The following is a 19,045-nucleotide window of genomic DNA, read 5'->3' as shown; positions in this document are numbered from 1 at the left end:
ATGTATTATTCAATTTGAAGTTTCAATTTCACTTTACAATTTAAAAAAATCCCTGTTCTTTAACATCACTGACCATCGTTTTGTGCTTTATTTGTTTAAAACTACTGGTTCAGACATCGTTCAGGCTTTGGTTGTATTCTTAAAGTATCTTTAAGCAAGTATCAGAAAAAAAACCCAAACAATACCCAACCCTTGCCTTGAGTATAGATATTTCATTTCAAAGTAGCTATTTTTCAGAGCTCTGCAGACACCAGTCACCCTGCGTAGTAACATAAAAAGCCTGAGAAATGATTCATGTAACACAACATGTCCACATATAGTAGGTTCAAGTGATGGCATGTTCATGTTTGGAGCTGTTTTTCTCGCCTCAGGTCATCGCTGTGCTGATCTGAATCACCTAAAACCCTTTCAATGGGCAGCTGTTAGGTAATACCTTGCTTGAGGACACATAAGCAGGCCAAACCATAAAAGTTTTTTATAGATTAAAGATCCCCTCCAGACAAAATTCCTCACTAAAAGGCATTGCATTTTCACCTTTAAAGTCTCAAAAAATGTACATCCTTGTGTATAAGTGGGCCAAGACACATTCCATTTACTCACACCCTGAAATACCTCAAAAGTCCATTACCCCTCTCACTCTTATCTACGTCTCTTGTCACTTTATGTTGTACAACAAAAATGTAAGACGTTACAGTGACAACTGTCTCTGAGGTCTGTGGACTATCCAGTGTAACCTGGACGTTGTTTCTGAAAGAACACATGGCCGTTGACTTTTTCACATGTCCCTCCTCAGTGCTGTGAACACTACAAACAAAATCCTATTCAGCCTCATCTGTACCGGGCTGGTTAAACAACACTCAAGGGACACATATTTTGAAATCTCAGCAGATGAAAGCAGCCTGCGTGGCCAGATCAGTGGAAAACTATGCTTTTTGAAAATTATTTGAACTAATCCTTACAAGTAGCCTTTAACAGAATGGTGTGAACTTTGGTCAAAGGACAATGTTCACACATTCCATGAAAGATACACATCATCATGTCTGTCTTATCTGATTAACTTACTTGGAGATCCTGTCCATGTTTGCAATCTGTTTCTGGTTGCGGACGACCTCGATGGCCGCCCACACATACTGAACCACCTTAGGGTCCGCCTGCCTCTTCTTCACCACGCGTGACATGATTTCCTTATTCATCACAACTGTGGGAAACAAAGAAATGCGTATTTGCTTTTGTTCTGTAAATAAAAACTATGTTTAGATTGTCGTACCAAAAATAAAACGAGAGGCTGCACAGTTCATATTAACAGAACTACCAATTTAAGGACACCAGTGGTGCTGCTTATAGTGATGGTAACAGTAGTAATAGTGTTTCTTTGTGTATCTCACTGCTCTGCCAAAGACAGTACATAATACTAATCAGCAATGCTGAACAGCAAAAAGTCTTATACCTCTGAAATAATCACGTTAATAATCAAACCCTGGTTCTTTGTGTTGCAATCAGTGGTCATAATAGTGAAAAAAAAGAAACAAAAATGTGCTTAATATACTTCCATACAGTTGTACATTGCATTCTTAACGTCAGATTTTACAGAAAATCTGCTTATCAAATTAAAAGCACACATACATCAATATGACACGATATCACACGAGTATGATAAACAGTCATTTAAACAACATGACAATAGCAACACAATGCAAACAAAGAGTATCTGTCCAGACTTGCTGAGGAAGGCTTTCTCAAAATAAAAACTCCCAAACTCATTATCCTAATTGAGCTCTAAGCATCTGAGACAAAACACTTCAGCCTTCACTAATCATCCTTGAATAATCTGAATCAAAAGGTAAAACTCACTCGGAAACTCTTCATCCATCCTCCTCATTACAACTGATAAAAACTGTAAGAAAATAAAATGTCCCAACCATTAAAATGTGGCTGTTTGATTTAACCTTACATTCAGAGAAGATTCATAAATCATAATGCTTTAAAATCCATTCTGTTAGCCTTAAAGTTTCAAATTAGGAGCCAAACTACATTTATTGTCTCTGTAATATTTTAAGTACCATACAAATATGAGTAAAGGACATAAAGGGAATCTGGATGGCTACACTGACTGACTGCCTTTTCACATTTCCCTTCTCAGTTTATTTAGTTGTCATTATGGTTCCTATGCTGATTGAATGCAGGGTTCCTACACATTTGGAATTTCAAAATTCCATACTTTTCCATACCCTAATTTCCAGACTTCTCTGCATTTTTTTTTTCCTCAGAGAATATGCGACATCTGAGTAAATATATCAGTGTATCATATTTCACATCATATTTGATTATTCTTAATAGGCGGTTGTAGCCAAGTACCATAATGGCATGCAAATAAAAACTCAGGTAAGTTCAATGTCTGGGCTGAGGCAAAAAGGTTGGACTCTGGGTGCAAGTGATGCAGTAACGAGACGTCAGTGTTTTTTCCTTTCATGTGGCTCAGAATCGCCTTCTCCCCCATGTTGGCGATGTCAAACGATTTCACACAAAGCTTGCATCTAGCTCTGTGTGTGAATTGGGAATCCTTGGCCAACCAGTATTTATATATGGTATTGTCAACCCATCCATCCAAAAACTTGCATCTACCCATTGTGAACCACGTGAAACTCGTCTTCTTGTCGAAGGTGCAGTGTTGGAGTAAAACTTGATACCTGGGGGGCTGGAGGAGGGTCATGGGGCAGCAGACTGGACATACCACTTGTCAATCAGGTAAAAGGGGAGGTATGTTTTCTGAGATGTTTGCTCTTACACAAACTGTGCTTGGCCCAGCATAAAACACAATCCGGATTGATTAAATTATTTTTAGAAATATCTAATTTTCTATTTTAGAAAACAGTATTTTAGAACAGTGGTAATAGTCTGGAAACATAAATATTTTCCCATACTTTATTTTTCATTTTCCATACTTTTTAATACCTGGAAATTGATCAAATTTATTTCCATACTTTTCCATACTTTCCATACTTGCGTAGGAACCCTGTGAATGTCAAGTGGCTACTTGTATTACACATCCTTTTACTTAATAATTTTTAAGATGAGCGATAACTGAATCATTTTTTCAAGTTTGTGAAGCAAACTGCTAAAAATATGTTTGGGATATTTGTGCCAAGGTCATTTGTTTCAGAACTACATGCAGTCACAGTAGTTTAAACATGCTTTGAATAAAAGTTGTTGTGATCACTCTTCGCATGCTAGGTATTTGATGTCACTCAAACTAAAGCTATGAACAACTTTGTACTGCAGACATAAATTTAGCAATACGTCCTATCAAAGCACCACTTTTTAAAATTCATATATGTAAGTCCTAATCCTTCTGAAAAGCAATGACTAGCCTACATATCGGACAAATGAATATCATGCCTTGTTGTCATTAGGAGGACATTCGTAATACCTCAGGCCTTTTCCCTCAGTGACATGTGAACATTAAAACAAATACTGTAGTGCCGTTGGATGCTCAGAAAATATCGGAGGGAATATGACAAGGAAAACTGTTAGAGACCTTCAAAGGTTCTGAATAATACTGGCTGCCTCTTTACTTCGGTGCACAAGCCTGGCCTTCCCCAAATATCTTCAAATCCAATTTTACGCGGTCCTCCTCTTAACCATCCATGAAACTTAAGATGTCACTTTCATAAATCGCAGCCAAAAGCTAACCATAATGATGCTTAAAGCATTTTTATATGAAGGAGAACGCTTTGGCTTTAGTGCACTTTGTGGTAGAAGAGGATGTGACAGTTGTTGACAGAGGATGTTCATCTTCACACTTTTCTCATGAGTGTGTGAACTGTGGTTTAAGGTGAAAGAAAAACATGTAAAAAATAAAGAAACGAATGTGGTGCTGATAAAAATCACCAAATCATTGGGAAAAAAATGCAAATTAAGCTAATATCTACACAAATCATGTGGTCAGTTGTAGCAAGCAGGTAAAATATATTGTCTAGAAATGTAATGGTTCATATTTTGGTCGTGGTCAAAGAGGAGGTTTCTTAAGCTGAGATAGTGTCTAATATAATCACCTCTTTATGCACAGTATTTTAGATATCTGCTCTGTTTCAGACCGGTAGAGATTAGATCTGGGCCTGGGCTTAAGTACACAAATATCAGCCTGATGCATTTATTATTACGGTTGCTAGTCAGGCTCACCAAAAGCAGTCATTATCACCATCTGGATTCCTTTAAAATGTGACTAAATTATCTAATAGATTTTTTTTATTGAATAAAAATCTAATTGTACCTTGCTTCAGTAATTTCCCAAAGTATTAGCTGAAACAGAGTGCTCGAAAAGAACACAACTCTGGAAGAAATACTGCACAAAAGTAAATAATTATTTCACATGAGAAAATGTTTTGCCTCTAACTTTCAGAGTGAATGCAACAATACTGTCTCCAGAGGGTAAAAGGGGATTTTTACCATCATGTCACTTTGAAAATTGATTAAATTAAAAGCTTTAACAGGCTCTTTACAAAAAGCAGATATGATGTAATTGTTGGTAATGGCAACAGGGTATAAATATGACATTTACATTAAGGCGCACATTATGCTACTCAGAACTACTGTATGAGGCAACCATTTTTCACCCATCTTGGTTTAAAACCTCACAACACTCTTGGTTGGCAGGGCAAGAGGGAGAGGGAAATCGACCTAGACATCAGAGGGGACATTAGAGGGACTGGGAGCAGTAAGGTGACAGTGAGAAATGTGATCTCCCCTATTCTGTGTCAAGTGCAGTAGGTGTGAAGGAGGGCCACCTGTGCCATGATGCCAAGGCAGCATGGCCACTACGGCTCTCCCTACTTCATATGCGTCTGATGGGCTGGCATGTACACAACACAGTCATCCACGTCTGCCTGGCACACCGCTGCCAGCCTGCACCTCTGCCTCCAGAGAGCCCACACTACTACATGATGACAGGCCGACGCCAGTGTGCTCCCCAATCAATTAGACAAGGTGTGCGACACCAGAGGCCAATTAGATGACAGCCAGCACAGGTTGAGAGGGTTTCGTGGCTCCCAGGGTAAACAATGAGCATACACAACGCTGTTGTTCCCTTTTAGGGAAACCTGACAGCTCCTCCAAACGTGAATCCACTGCAACAACCATCCCTGTTAGCCATGATATCAATTAAATCAACTACACAGGTATGAGGGAAGCAGTGCTGTCCTAACATGTTAGCACCATTTACCGTTAGCCAGTTATTAGCAACCATATTGACACTGTTATGAGGAAACCAAATGGACCGTTCTGTGAAAGATCATCTGAGTCATCAAACTGTGAATCAAAACTCAACAACAAATCTCGTAATTGAATGCCACATTAAACACCACTCATAGATGTGGCAACAAAGAGGGTTAGCCGTGGAAGGCCACGGGCATTGCCATTCAAGACGCTGAATATAGCTGCTAGCAGGCTAGCTAACGCACAACCCTCAAACTTGTCAACACAAAATAACAGTTTTCATTTCCACTAAATAACGTAAACCACACAATTTACATTGCTTGTATAATGAATGATAACAGAAACCCCCGAACAAGCACCTAAAATTAATGGTAGGCTGGCAGACAGGCTGTCGTGGTGTGTTAATTTTTGTTAGCGATGCTAGTAAACTGTTACGTAGCTAATCGTAGCTGGTTGGTAGGTAAACCTTAGCTAGCCAACTTGTCAGCGAACCGAGGAAATAACGTTAATCACTTTAAGAGCGACAGGCGAGTACTATTTCGGGTGCACCTGGAGCTATATCCGCCGTCACAAAACAGCGACACACAGTCGGCTAACTAGCTACCTACTCGTTTGTTTTGGAGGGCGCCATGTTCACAATCCTCCATCACGGGATAGGAAAGGCAGCTAAGCTAACGGTGCTGGTCGCTGGCTAGCGAGCTAGCCGCAGTGTTGTCTGTGAGCGTGTGCCATTTTCATCAGAATAAAAATCAAACTTACCTTTGCTACGGTGTCGCTCACACACAGCTGCTGCAGGAAATCCGCAAAGGACTGAACGCGAGGCAGCTTACATTAGTATTTTTCGGGCTAGTTGAGGCTGTGGATGGTGGTTTGTGTCCAGCTGGCCACAGTACAGCAGCGCTGGGCTGGGAGGTAAACACAGACAGCGCCAACAGAGCCGAGCGGTGCCGCTGAACCAGAGGGAGAACTCTAGTGGTGGAATCCGACTTACTGCACGTAGTACCCGGGATAATTAAAGGGGCAGTCCGGCGATTTCACGCGTCAAAGTCAGTTTCATCAGAATCAGCTTTAATGGCCAACTTTAGTGGTATGTACACATACAAGAAGAAGCAAAGTCACAGCAACAAAATGGACGTACACATATTTATCTGCTATGTACAAATACACACAGACTGTACTGATTATAGTTTGCTATTAATATTTTATATAGTAAAATATAAACAGTACTGTCTGACAAATGCTCGTCTGCTCTAAATAAGTACACTAGTTTTTCAGGAGGAAAACTGTCTTAATTATACTATCATATCATTTTCACATTTTCTCCATTAGACTATATTGATACAGGTGACTGATACATACTTTGTTCACTGTTGGAAATAAAATATTGGTTATGTAGACATTCAGTCTGTTAATACACCTTTAATACACCACAATACCCATTTGTAAATGACCCCTGTACAGTGAAGAAATGCCATAACAATAAGCTCTCAGCAACAAAATAGGCTAGAGGACAAAGTAAGTTTCAGAGTTACAACATAGAAATTAACCAGCTGCCCACCCAATGACCTCTGTTTGTGTGAGTTTACAAAACTCAGCAGAGTCTCCATAGTCGTAGCGAAACCAAAGTCCAGCGTAGAGAGGCTGAGTGAATGTGGTCTGGACTCTGTGGAGGAGAGTCATGGTTTCAGAGATGCTGTAGAAGGACAGAATACCTGCACTGTGATCCAGGTACACTCCTACTCTGGAGGACTGAGGACCTGAGACAGGAGTGTGGACGCCATTGTACAAAAACACATAACTGTGTTTGTCACATCTTAATGCCCAACATTTGTCACTCAGTCCAAATCCACATTCAGTCAAACTCCCTGATCTGCTGATATTCTTGTATGCGACTGCAACATCCACTCCTACTCCTCTCCACTCCACCTCCCAGTAACAACGTCCAGTCAGACTCTCTTTATCCAGGACCTGACACCATTCAGTGAATCTGTCTGGGTGACTTGAATAAGATTGTTTTTTACACATTACTGTTGCTTTTCTGTTCCCCTCAGATAATAACAGTTGTGTGTGTGCTGTGTTTGGATCCAGTGTGATTTTATTTGCATATCTTAAGAATCCAGCTCTGGTCTTGGGCTCTGGTTGTGGCAGCAAAAAATCCACCTCAGTCACTGTCTGTGAGATGTTTGTCCATTTCTCTCTCAGAGCATCCTGTAGTTTATCTCTGAGCTCTGACACAGCCGCTGTCACATCCTCAAAGTACCTCAGAGGATGGATATTTATGCTGGATGAGTCTGTAGATTCACTGAGTGGTGACAGTGAGGAGTAGTTGTGTAGAAACTGGGTGTGATCCTCTGTGTGTGAGAGCTTCATCAGCTCAGCGTCTTTCCTCTTCAGCTCAGTGATGATCTGCTCCAGCTTCTCCTCAAGCTCTTTGACTTTACTCACTTCAGGTTCCTGCTGGGATCTGACCTGCTGCTTCACATCAGAGCGTCTTTCCTCCATGAGACGGATCAGCTCAGTGAAGATCTTCTCACTGTCCTCCACTGCTGTATTAGCAGAGCTATTGATAGCCTCCACCTCCTGTTGAAGCAGCTCCACATCTTTCTCTCTGTCCTGGATTCTCTGCTGGATGTTTTGTCGACTCACCTCCAGCTCTCTCTGTTTCTCATCTCTTTCTGCTGCAGCTGCGACTGCCATGGCCTGAGCATAACATCTTCATCACTTCATCACGAGAGCAGATGTTCTCCTGGAGCTTGTTGGAGGGGTCCACCAGCTTGTGCTTTTCAAAGGCAGGAGATTCATAATGAGGCTGAAGGTGTTGCTCACAGTAAGAGGCCAAATAGATGAGACAGGACTTGAGAGCTTTCAGTTTTCTCCCAGTGCAGACATCACAGGCCACATCTTCAGGTCCAGCATAGCAGTGATCAGCAGGAGCAGCTTGGAGTCCAGTCTTTTTCAGTTCCTCTACTAAAACTGCTAACATGGTGTTTTTCTTCAGGACAGGCCTCGGTGTGAAGGTCTGCCTGCACTGAGGGCAGCTGTAGTTTCTCTTATCCTCCCCATCCCAGTGAATTTTAATACAGTTCATGCAGTAGCTGTGTCCACAGGGAATAGTCACGGGATCCTTCAGTAGATCCAGACAGATCGAACAGGAAATTGTTTCTTGGTCTAACTGAGCTCCTTTCTGCGCCATTTCACCCTTTCGTGTTGACTGTCTGAGTTTCTCTGCACTGAAACAGGTTTTCCTTTTCCATTTTCAAACTGATCTGAAGGGGAGTGAACAAGTAAATATCTGGACAGAGTGGAGATTGCTGTTTTTGAGAGCAGGAAGAGGAGGGTGGGGTCATCAAGCTAGGGTTTATTTCAGGAAGAGGAGCAGTTTGAGAGAGAAACTGTGTGTTAAACATTTGTTCACTATGGACCTGATTAAAATCTGCACTTTTTGTTTCTGAACAAAAACTCCAGTTTTCAGAATTACTGACATATCCTGTAATTAGTTTTAATCATTATTTATTGTTAACAATAACTCAAATACAGTAGATGATAAAACAGAGAAATGAATTTGCTTTGAAGGCAATTAAACACCAGTAATGTAATAAAATATAATGAAACAATATTATATGATAAAGTCCTTTAAGAGTTTTCAAGGTGTGTGTTTAATGTTAGATGCATTTAAACAAATAAATTAAGTGAGTGTTGCAACACTGAATCTCACACGACCTGAATGCACCAGATTATTTAACACTGCTGGAGACTTGAGTGACTGGATGAATCTGGAAAATGTATTAATATACTTTGAATTCTGTCCCAACAAATAAACTTAACCTACTGTAGCAGTTACCTTCTCATCACATCAGGATTTTTTTTAATGTTTTAGTGATTAGTGTTTATTAACTCAAAAGCATCAACATTAAAACAACCTTCTCACGCGACCTAGACACAATGTAGTGAACCTGAACTTTACTAACTGGAAGTACAAGCTAAATTTAGTGAAAAGAATGAAAACACTATTTAAAAATGTCAAACACAGGAGATTCATTTTTGTCCAATAAGGGCAGAGCAAAACCTTAACTGACTGTAGCATATCTGAGGCCTGGTTAGCAGGATGAAGGCGCCCTCTTGTGTTGTGTATCAGTTTTCACATTTCAGTTGTTAACCTGCTGTGATGTTCACTACAGAATGAATAGGAAAAACCTAACTGAGCCTTTGGCAGCTTCAAACAACATCAGTATAGAGATTTAAATATATATGATTTTACACTAATAAAAGTTTAGTTTGTTTACAGTAACAATGATGCTGCATCATGATGATGGGGAAAGCTGAAAGGACAGAGACTGAATGGCAAATGCTTCTACATTTTTGGGTTTCAGGAGGAAAACTGCTTCAGTTATACTCTTGTACAAGTTTCATATTTTCTCCTTCAGCTTTATACAGTACCCTCAAATGACAACAAGAGGAAAATACTTTGTTTATGTTTGTTTATTCATCATGTAAACCTTCAGTTTGTTTTCACATCCCACCAGTAAAGTTTGTTAAATGACTCTTGTTCAGTGATTTCATATACAGATTCATTTCATCCACATAATCAGACCAGAATCTGAGCAATGTACAGTACACAAAACTGATGAATTATTCTCTTACTGATTACAATCTAGATCATAACAGTTTTTATAGTAAGCTACAATATAATATCTTATCTGGGAAGTTAAGTCCAAGTACCACCCACAATATTTGATTGACATCTGATCTCTGTGTAGTAAAGAAATGCTTCAATAATCAGCTCACTGCAACAATTATGAAGACAAAATAATAAGACATAGAACACAGAGTTAAACCCATTGTCCCCTCATTGACTGCTGTTTATTTGAGTTTGCAGAACGCAACAGTGGTTCCATTTGAATTAAGCCAAAGTCCAGCATAGAGAGGCTGAGTGAATGTGGTCTGGACTCTGTGGAGGAGAGTCATGGTTTCAGAGATGCTGTAGAAGGACAGAATACCTGCACTGTGATCCAGGTACACTCCTACTCTGGAGGACTGAGGACCTGAGACAGGAGTGCTGACATTGTTGTGCCAAAGCTTATAACCTGTTTTGTCACAATCTAATGCCCACGATTTGTTATTCTTTCCAAATCTACATTCATTCGAGTATCCTGATCTGCTGATATTCTTGTATGCAACTGCTACATAAACTCCTACTCCTCTCCACTCCACCTCCCAGTAACAACGTCCAGTCAGACTCTCTCGACTCAGGACCTGCCAACATTCAGTGAATCTGTCTGGGTGACTAGAATAAGACTTCTTGTTCTTCCTCATTGCTGTTGCATTTCTGCCCCCCTCATGTAATGACAGATATGTGTTTGCTGTGTTTAGATCCAGTGTGACTTCATGTGAATATTTTAAGAATCCAGCTCTGGTCTTGGGCTCTGGTTGTGACAGTAAAACATCCATATCAGTCACTGTCTGTGAGATGTTTGTCCATTTCTCTCTCAGAACGTCCTGTAGTTTATCTCTGACCTCTGACACAGCAGCTGTCACATCCTCAAAGTACCTCAGAGGACGGATATTGATGCTGGATGAGTCTGTAGATTCACTGAGTGGTGACAGTGAGGAGTAGTTGTGTAGAAACTGGGTGTGATCCTCTGTGTCTGAGAGCTTCATCAGCTCAGCGTCTTTCCTCTTCAGCTCAGTGATCTCCTGCTCCAGCTTCTCCTCAAGCCCTTTGACTCGACTCACTTCAGTTTTCTGCTGGGATCTGACCTGCTGCTTCACATCAGAGCGTCTTTCCTCCATGAGACGGATCAGCTCAGTGAAGATCTTCTCACTGTCCTCCACTGCTTTATCAGCAGACCGATTAACAGCCTCCACCTCCTGTTGAAGCAGCTTCACATCTTTCTCTCTGTCCTGGATTCTCTGCTGGATGTTTTGTCGACTCACCTCCAGCTCTCTCTGCCTCTCAGTCCTCTCTGCTGCAGCTGAGACTGTGTCATGGCCTTTATGTTCATCCACAGAGCAGAGATAACAGATACACTGCTGATCAGTACGGCAGAACATCTTCATCACCTCATCATGACGAGAGCAGATGTTCTCCTGGAGCTTGTTGGAGGGGTCCACCAGCTTGTGTTTCTTTAACGGAGCTACATCATAATGACGCTGAAGGTGTTGCTCACAGTAAGAGGCCAAACAGATGAGACAGGACTTGAGAGCTTTCAGTTTTCTCCCAGTGCAGACATCACAGGCCACATCTTCAGGTCCAGCATAGCAGTGATCAGCAGGAGCACCTTGGAGTCCAGTCTTCTTCAGTTCCTCCACTAAAACTGCTAACATGGTGTTTTTCAGCAGGACAGGCCTCGGTGTGAAGGTCTGCCTGCACTGAGGGCAGCTGTGGATTTCCTTTTTGTCCTCTCCATCCCAGAAGCTTTTAATACAGTTCATGCAGTAGCTGTGTCCACAAGGAGTAGTCACTGGATCCTTCAGTAGATCCAGACATATGGGACACGTAATTGTTTCCCGGTCCACCTAATTTCCTTGCTGCGCCATTTCACTGCACAGTGATTATGACTGTCAGATGGCTTCACTTTTTTTTCTAAACAGAAACAATGTCCCCGCTCTGAAGGACAACAGATCTCTGCTCCTCCTGCTCTTGCTCACTTGCGACAGTGAATGAGGTTTATTAGCTCCCACAATCTGCACCATGATGTTTTCACCTATCCTTATACCTGTAGATCTGTGAAGGGGAGGGAACAGGAAAATATCTTGATGGGGTGGAGCTTGCAGTTTTCGAGAGCAGGAGATAAAGAGAACAGGCTTTATTGCATTCCAGAAGCAGGTTGTGTTAACTGTCATTTACAAAGTGCAGTAAGAATAGTTGAACTTCAAGCTTTGACATGCAGCTCACAACAGTTAGGCATTTAATTTTATTCATACTTTTCAAATTTTCTAGCCAAGTTAATGGAGATATAAAGAACAAAAAAGGTTACTTCCTGTTGTGAAATTCATTATTAACTTTTATTATCGTTGTTCAATTTCCTAAGCCCTTCTGAAGAACTTTCACTCATTTCTATGTTTAAATGAACAACTCTCCAGGAGAAAACTCCTTCTTTCTTCCCATGAGGACAACCCTGTCTGTCATCAACAGAGACTGACAAATTGCTATACTGAAATTTGTTACTGGATATCTGGATTGAGTGGAAAAAATGTAATATACAATTTAAAATATCAATTCCCCATATTTAATGTACAGACCAACCTTTTGATCAACCTCCAGTGAATCGAACACAGAATCTCAAGGCCTTTTAACACAGCCTGTTCAAGGCAGGAATGTCGCTCTGTTACACTGCATTGCCGTTCTGTATAAAAGGTACAATTACTGACTGAGGGGACAAAGTTGTCTTGCCTTTTAGCCGGCACTAGAGGCAGTAACAGCACCACATTGATTTCTATGTAAAGGGAACAGAAGTCATGTTCTGATGATTTGTTATGTATGTGACCCACCATTGGGAGATTTAAAAAGCAGCTGACAGCAGTTCAGAGCTAGTGGTGCCCCTAAAAATTTTTCATTAGGGTGGCCAGATGAGGCCACTGAAAATCTTGAGGTGGCACACCAAAACCAAAAGCCCTACCCCAATTTCAGGAATTCCATGATACTGTTAACGTAGCCCATACAGGCTACTTGAAATATGTCAAATGAAGAGTTATGGAATTGCATACACTTCATTTTCGTATTTTACAGTTAATATTACTAATTATCTGATGTTAAGAGACTAATACCAGTGCAGTTTACATTTTGAGTTCCACAACTATCCTGTTTGAAAGGGTTATATGTATATACATGTGTTAGACAATTCATTGTTCTTCAAATAGGGTTGTCCTTTTCCTTAAAAAGACAAACATACAGCTTTATTTTGAAGGAGTACATTGATTGTAAGGAACAAAACATTTATTGGGAACAAGCCTTCACAAGTTTAGGGGAGACTGGTGGGAACCCACAGAACCCACTTTTATTCAGATATTTTCAGGTAAGAGTTCAAGGACCATGCCACTTGTTCCCTTGCTGAAATTTAGCCTAATTTTGCCCCCTTCCCAACAAGCTATACCATTATCTTTGGTAGCTTGTGAGTGTGTGTGTGTGTGGTGGTGGTGGTGGTGGTGGCCCTGCCCACAAGTTCCTGCTTTGCTCATAGACATTGTGATCATGCCGTGGATTTTTAAATGGCTTTTCTTAGCTTGAGGAAAGTTTTACAACTATAAAACCTTCATGGTTAGGTAAATTCATAACAGAAAGAGTCATAAATTACCTTGCAGTTCAAGGTGCCCTATCAACAGTTTTACAAATGTCTGTTTTATAATCATGGTCCATGGGAAAATGCTTTTTGGGCCGCAGAGGATTTTTTTTTTTTTGCCACTGGGAAAAAGTGAAAGCAAGGCTGAACAGTGTTCCTGGGGCCCTGATCAGTCCTCTTTCACTTCTGGAATGCTGGCATGGTGTCTAAAATCACACACTGCAGCAGCCTTATGCCTTGCCTGGCTTCATTTCCCAATTGGATTGTTTAGATTGAATTCACTTTAATGTGACATTTATTTTTTTTTTTTTACAATTTTGCTGTGATCCAGATTATATCATTCTTAAGTGAGTTTGTTCACACACACACACACACACACACACACACACACACACACACACTGGGAGTAACACTTGTCCCCAAGGTGCTTCAACTGCAAGTACAAAAGTCTTGTAGTCTGCGCTACTTTACTCTCTGTTCTCCTAAATTTGGGGATTATGTATAAAAATAGTAACCCTTAAACTGAATGCCTGCAACAGGTGAAATAATTGGTACAGGAATTATACAGGAAACGAAAGCAAGGGACAAAACACAGACAGTGGATCATGAGAACAAGCGGGAAAAAATGTTAACAAAGCCGCACTCAGCAACATACAATCTGACACTATAAAAGCGCACAGTCCACTATTTATACTGAGGCTAATGAGTAACAGGAAGCAGCTGAGCTGGTAAGTAACTAGGTCATGTGCAGCACTGAAAAGTGACTATTTACTCAAGTATTGTATTTAAATAAAGTTTTGAGGTACTTGTACTTCACTTAAATATTGCCATTATCTGCTACTTTCACTCTACAGTGAGGTAGAGGTAAATACTTATATAATTATTTCACCACATTTCTACTTTTCTGATTTCACAATAATAATAATAAGTAGAAGGCTCCTAAGATGTCCATGAGTTGATAGCAGTGCCACTAAAGAGACATTCACCCCCCAAACTTCTTAGATGGTTTCATTTAAATAACTGTTTGAGGCTTAAATGTTTAATGACAAATGATAATCATCTATTGTCTCAATAAAACTTCATTAGACCGCCTCCAACTAGTCCAGAACGCTGCCGCCAGGCTTCTGTCCAGATCTCATAAGTTCACTCACATCCCTCCAGTCCTGACATCCCTGCACTGGCTCCCTGTTAATTTCAGGATCCAGCACAAGATTCTAACCATCACTTACAGAGCCCTCCATGGTCAAGCACCTGCATACTTGACGGATCTGGTGTCCTTTCACTGTCCTGTCAGGTCACTGCAGTCCGCTGAAGGCCACCTACTTACTGTCCCTCACACAAGATTAAAGACGAAAAGTGATAGAGCCTTTAAGGCTGTTGCACCGAAATGGTGGAATGCACTACCTCATGAGCTGAGAGCGGCCTCTTCCATGGACATTTTTAAAAAGCAGTTAAAAACACATCTGTTTAGGCATGTGTTCCATTAATTGTCCATTGTATCATCTCTGTATTTCGCTGCACTTTACTTTTATTTGTTTTTGTGTATTTTGCATTGTTTCTGTTATTGTATTTTTGTATTTTATCTTGTGAAGCACTTTGTGAGTCCTCTCTGTGAGAAGTGCTATATAAATAAAATTTACTTACTTACTTACTTACACAACCCCTCAGATTTATCTTGTGACCCTTCTGAGGGGTCTAAACTCTATAGGTTAAGAACCTCTGAATACCTCACAGTTTGGGAAGCAGATAAAATTAGCTCTGCCACAAGCAGCTACTACAGTAAAATTTATCTACATTTTCCTGATAATACCTCTCTACTTCCGCTTTTTGGAAAAAAAAACAAGACATAGGACATTGATTTAGATGAAATACAGGGGGAAGATAGAGAATATTAAACCATGTAAAAATCAGCAGTTTAACACCAGTCACTAAGTTCCAATCCTGTATGCTAAAGTACAGAGTTAACGCAAGGAAAAAAACACTCATAGGTCAGTTTTAAGATGAATTTATTTTGCTTTTTATAGTCTTAGTACCAGGAAGCCAACTCCACACACATCAATACAGTATAATGTATTATAGCCAAGATGAACAAGGAGGAGCTATCAAAATCCATTAAGAACTAAAAGGCATAGCTCAAGATACTAATACACCCAGAGGTCATCCAACCTTTTGAGTTAATCAAAAGATGATTTAACAGTGATTCAAGAATTCAACATACACATTTCAGTTATTTTCTACCACAGTTACTGACACCGTATATCCCATTAATGAAAGCTACTGATTTAAAAACTTTCTGGAAGCTCTTTCACATCTGGTGTACAGTTACATATGTGTGGAATAAAAATCTAAGCAGAAAAAAAAAAAAAAAAAAATCTCCCGGCTTCCCTCTTAAATGTTGCCCATCTACTTTAGCTCACAGAACTGAGCAGTGGCTCCAGTATAACCACTAAACCAAAGTCCAGCATAGAGAGGCTGAGTGAATGTGGTCTGGACTCTGTGGAGGAGAGTCATGGTTTCAGAGACGCTGTAGAAGGACAGAATACCTGCACTGTGATCCAGGTACACTCCTACTCTGGAGGACCACGGGCCTGTAATGGGAGTTTTGTTGCCGCTATGTATGAATTTATAACTACTGCTGCTGTTACACTCTAATGCCCAAGACTTGTCGTTGAATCCAAAAGCACACTCAGTCATGGACCCTGCTCTGCTGATATTCTTGTATGCGACTGCCACTGTAACTCTTTTCCTGCTCCACTCCACCTCCCAGTAACAACGTCCAGTCAGACTCTCTCTACTCAGGACCTGGCGCCATCTGATGAATCTGTCTGGGTGACTAGAATAAGATTGTTCATCTCTCATTAATGTTGCTCTTTTGTCCCCCTCAGATAATGACAGCTGTGTGTTAACTGTGTTTGGATCCAGAGTGATGGCACATGAATACTGTAAGAATTCAGTTCTGGTCTTGGGCTCTGGTTGTGGATTTGTGGTAAGCACATCCATTTCAGTCACTGGCTGTGAGATGTTTGTCCATTTCTCTCTCAGAACGTCCTGTAGTTTATCTCTGCCTTCTGACACAGCCGCTGTCACATCCTCAAAGTACCTCAGAGGACGGATTTTGGTGCTGGGTAGCTCTGATGATTCACTGAGACTTGTAAATGAGAGATCATATTGTAAAAACTGGATGCGATCCTCTGTGTGTGAGAGCTCCTTCAGCTCAGCTTCTTTCCTCTTCAGCTCAGTGATCTCCTGCTCCAGCTTCTCCTGAAGCTGTCTGATTCGACTCACCTCAGTTTTCTGCTGGGATCTGACCTGCTGCTTCACATCAGAACTTTTTTTCTTGGTAAGACGGATCAGCTCAGTGAAGATCTCCTCACTGTCCTCCACTGCTTTATCAGCAGAGTCATTAATTTTCTCCATCTCCAGCCGAAGCACTTTCATGTCTTTCTCTGCATTCTGGATTCTCTGCTCAATTTTTTTCAGACTCGCCTCCAGCTCTCTCTGCCTCTCAGCCCTCTCTGCTGCAGCTGAGACTGCTAACATGGTGTCTGTCTCCAGGACAGGCCTCGGTGTGGAGCTCTTGCTACTTTGAGCACAGCTGCGGCTTTTCTTCAGATCCTCTTTATCCAAGAAGCTTTGAATACAGTCCATGCAGTAGCTGTGTCCACAGGGAACAGTCACTGGTTCCTTCAGTAGATCCAGACAGATTGAACAACAGGAAGTCTCATGGTTCAGCTTAACTCTTTTCTGAGACATTACACCTCGTGGTAGTGAAGGCCTGTGAGTTTCCCTGAACGGAAACAAGTCTGTGGTCTGACTCAAAACAGCTCTCTGTCCCTTTTGTTCCTGTTCATTTGCAAATCTTCACTGAATACGGCTCGTCAGCTCCTGCCCTATCACATGCTGATTACACCCATCAGCACGCTTGCATATCTGTGAGGGGGGAAGGAACAGGCAGTGTGCACAGAGTGTGGCTGGCTGTGTTTGAGGACCGGAAGAGGAGGGAGGAGGGGAGGCGTTATCAGGCTGTCATGCATTCCAGCAGGAAGGGGTTTTCTTTTAAAGGGGCAGTGCAAGTTTCACTGGGTTTCTAGTGTCGGCTCACAACTGACGCTGATACTGTAAAGGTAATCAATCCTCTCTGGAAAACAGCTTCTTCACATGTGACTGTTTGTTACCAGCACGCAGGGGTATCATAGTGGGGGAAAAAGTGGGACTGATTACCCAGAGCCCCAAAAAGCCTGAATGAAAAGTTTAGTTTTGTTTGCAGCTTTTAATGTAGATGTAGCTGGTTGGTTAAATAAAATTGGCTGAATAAATTGGTTAAAAGGCCCCTCTCACCCCTTAAAGGTGCAAAATGGTGCAAAAGTCAGCCCTGCACTAGGATTGATCTCTTATGACCCTTTCCCACTGCACAAAACACCAGCCAACACTCGCTAACATCTGGCTCTTTAATGTAATAGAAAAGGTTTTAAGTGGCATTCACACCGGGGTCAAATGACTCTGCAGTAGACACAGGTATGTATCAGCTCCAGCTCTGATCGGCAATGATGGGAACACCTGCGTGAACATGCTAATATTTGCTCCTTTACTGGTGAGATGCTATGATAAACCATCACAAAATACACTTGAAAGAGATTATAACTATGAGATATATTTAAAAAAGTAACCACCAGTTTTCATAGGCCTCATGATCCTCTCTACCATTTACCTGTTCTCTGGTCTGTCTGTGATCTTGAACATAACACACCAAAAAAAAACACACACAGAGACAGGCATACTCTTCTGCTGCAGAGCCACTGTTGTCTACTGGCTATGGCAGAGGTAGGCAACCTGTGGCTCCAGAGCCACATGTGGCTTTTCAGCCCCTTTCTATAGGCTCCATGTGGCTATAACAAAAAACTATAAAAGTAAATCGTTATTACTTTTCAACATTTTAATTTTCATTTTTCAGTGTCATAGGCCTAAAGTGATTCTTACATTCTTCAGCTGTATAAATGTGTAACTTATACGCCAGGTAATAACAATGTTTTAAAATTTCGTCAACTAAAATGTGCATCACTCATCTATGGCTGGGCGCCTTTTTCACTACATTTTGCTGAACCTCCGTAGCAGTGGCTCGTCTTGGGTCTCTCTAGCTCGCCTGGTTATGAAGTCCAAATCCAAAGGCCCGAAAAGTCTTATAGGAAAATAAATAATTTAACAGAATCAGAATCAGAATCAGAATCAGAAATACTTTATTGATCCCCGAGGGGAAATTATTTATGTTTCAGGTGCTCCTTGCAAGAGAGGAAAGATACGTGAAAATATAAGAAATTTAAACAGTAGTATTAACANTCGCCTGGTTATGAAGTCCAAATCCAAAGGCCCGAAAAGTCTTATAGGAAAATAAATAATTTAACAGAATCAGAATCAGAATCAGAATCAGAAATACTTTATTGATCCCCGAGGGGAAATTATTTATGTTTCAGGTGCTCCTTGCAAGAGAGGAAAGATACGTGAAAATATAAGAAATTTAAACAGTAGTATTAACAAATATATAGTTAATAAACAGGAAA

The 19,045-nt window shown here is 40.9% G+C and overlaps 2 protein-coding genes and 2 pseudogenes across 5 annotated transcripts in view; all 4 read right to left on the bottom strand.

Annotated features, from left to right (window-relative positions):
* zmynd11 (zinc finger, MYND-type containing 11) overlaps positions 1 to 6,166 on the bottom strand; it is a 39,708-nt gene extending 33,542 nt beyond the window's left edge. For 3 of the 4 annotated variants that reach the window (XM_050032935.1, XM_050032937.1, XM_050032936.1), the window contains exons 1-2: positions 5,971 to 6,166; positions 1,063 to 1,198 (exon numbers count right to left, since the gene is read on the bottom strand). In XM_050032935.1, coding sequence (XP_049888892.1) covers positions 1,063 to 1,193 — 131 coding nt within the window. In that variant the 5' untranslated portion in view covers positions 1,194 to 1,198; positions 5,971 to 6,166. The remainder of the gene's footprint in view (positions 1 to 1,062; positions 1,199 to 5,970) is intronic. The other variant, XM_050032939.1, reaches the window with a different exon arrangement.
* A 199-nt stretch (positions 6,167 to 6,365) lies between these two features.
* On the bottom strand, positions 6,366 to 8,404 carry LOC126382844 (tripartite motif-containing protein 16-like protein; annotated as a pseudogene).
* A 1,332-nt stretch (positions 8,405 to 9,736) lies between these two features.
* LOC126382842 (tripartite motif-containing protein 16-like) lies at positions 9,737 to 11,763 on the bottom strand (annotated as a pseudogene).
* Positions 11,764 to 15,479: 3,716 nt separating this feature from the next.
* Positions 15,480 to 17,448, bottom strand: LOC126382845 (tripartite motif-containing protein 16-like protein). Its single transcript, XM_050032941.1, has one exon. The coding sequence runs from the start codon at positions 17,241 to 17,243 to the stop codon at positions 15,894 to 15,896; it is 1,350 nt and encodes a 449-aa protein (XP_049888898.1). The 5' UTR covers positions 17,244 to 17,448; the 3' UTR covers positions 15,480 to 15,893.
* Positions 17,449 to 19,045: the final 1,597 nt, after the last annotated feature.

Source organism: Epinephelus moara, chromosome 21, assembly GCF_006386435.1.
Source record: "Epinephelus moara isolate mb chromosome 21, YSFRI_EMoa_1.0, whole genome shotgun sequence".
NCBI classification, from domain to species: Eukaryota; Metazoa; Chordata; class Actinopteri; order Perciformes; family Serranidae; genus Epinephelus; species Epinephelus moara.
The sequence above is the reverse complement of the archived record's forward strand: the minus strand, read 5'-3'. Positions and strand labels throughout refer to the sequence as shown.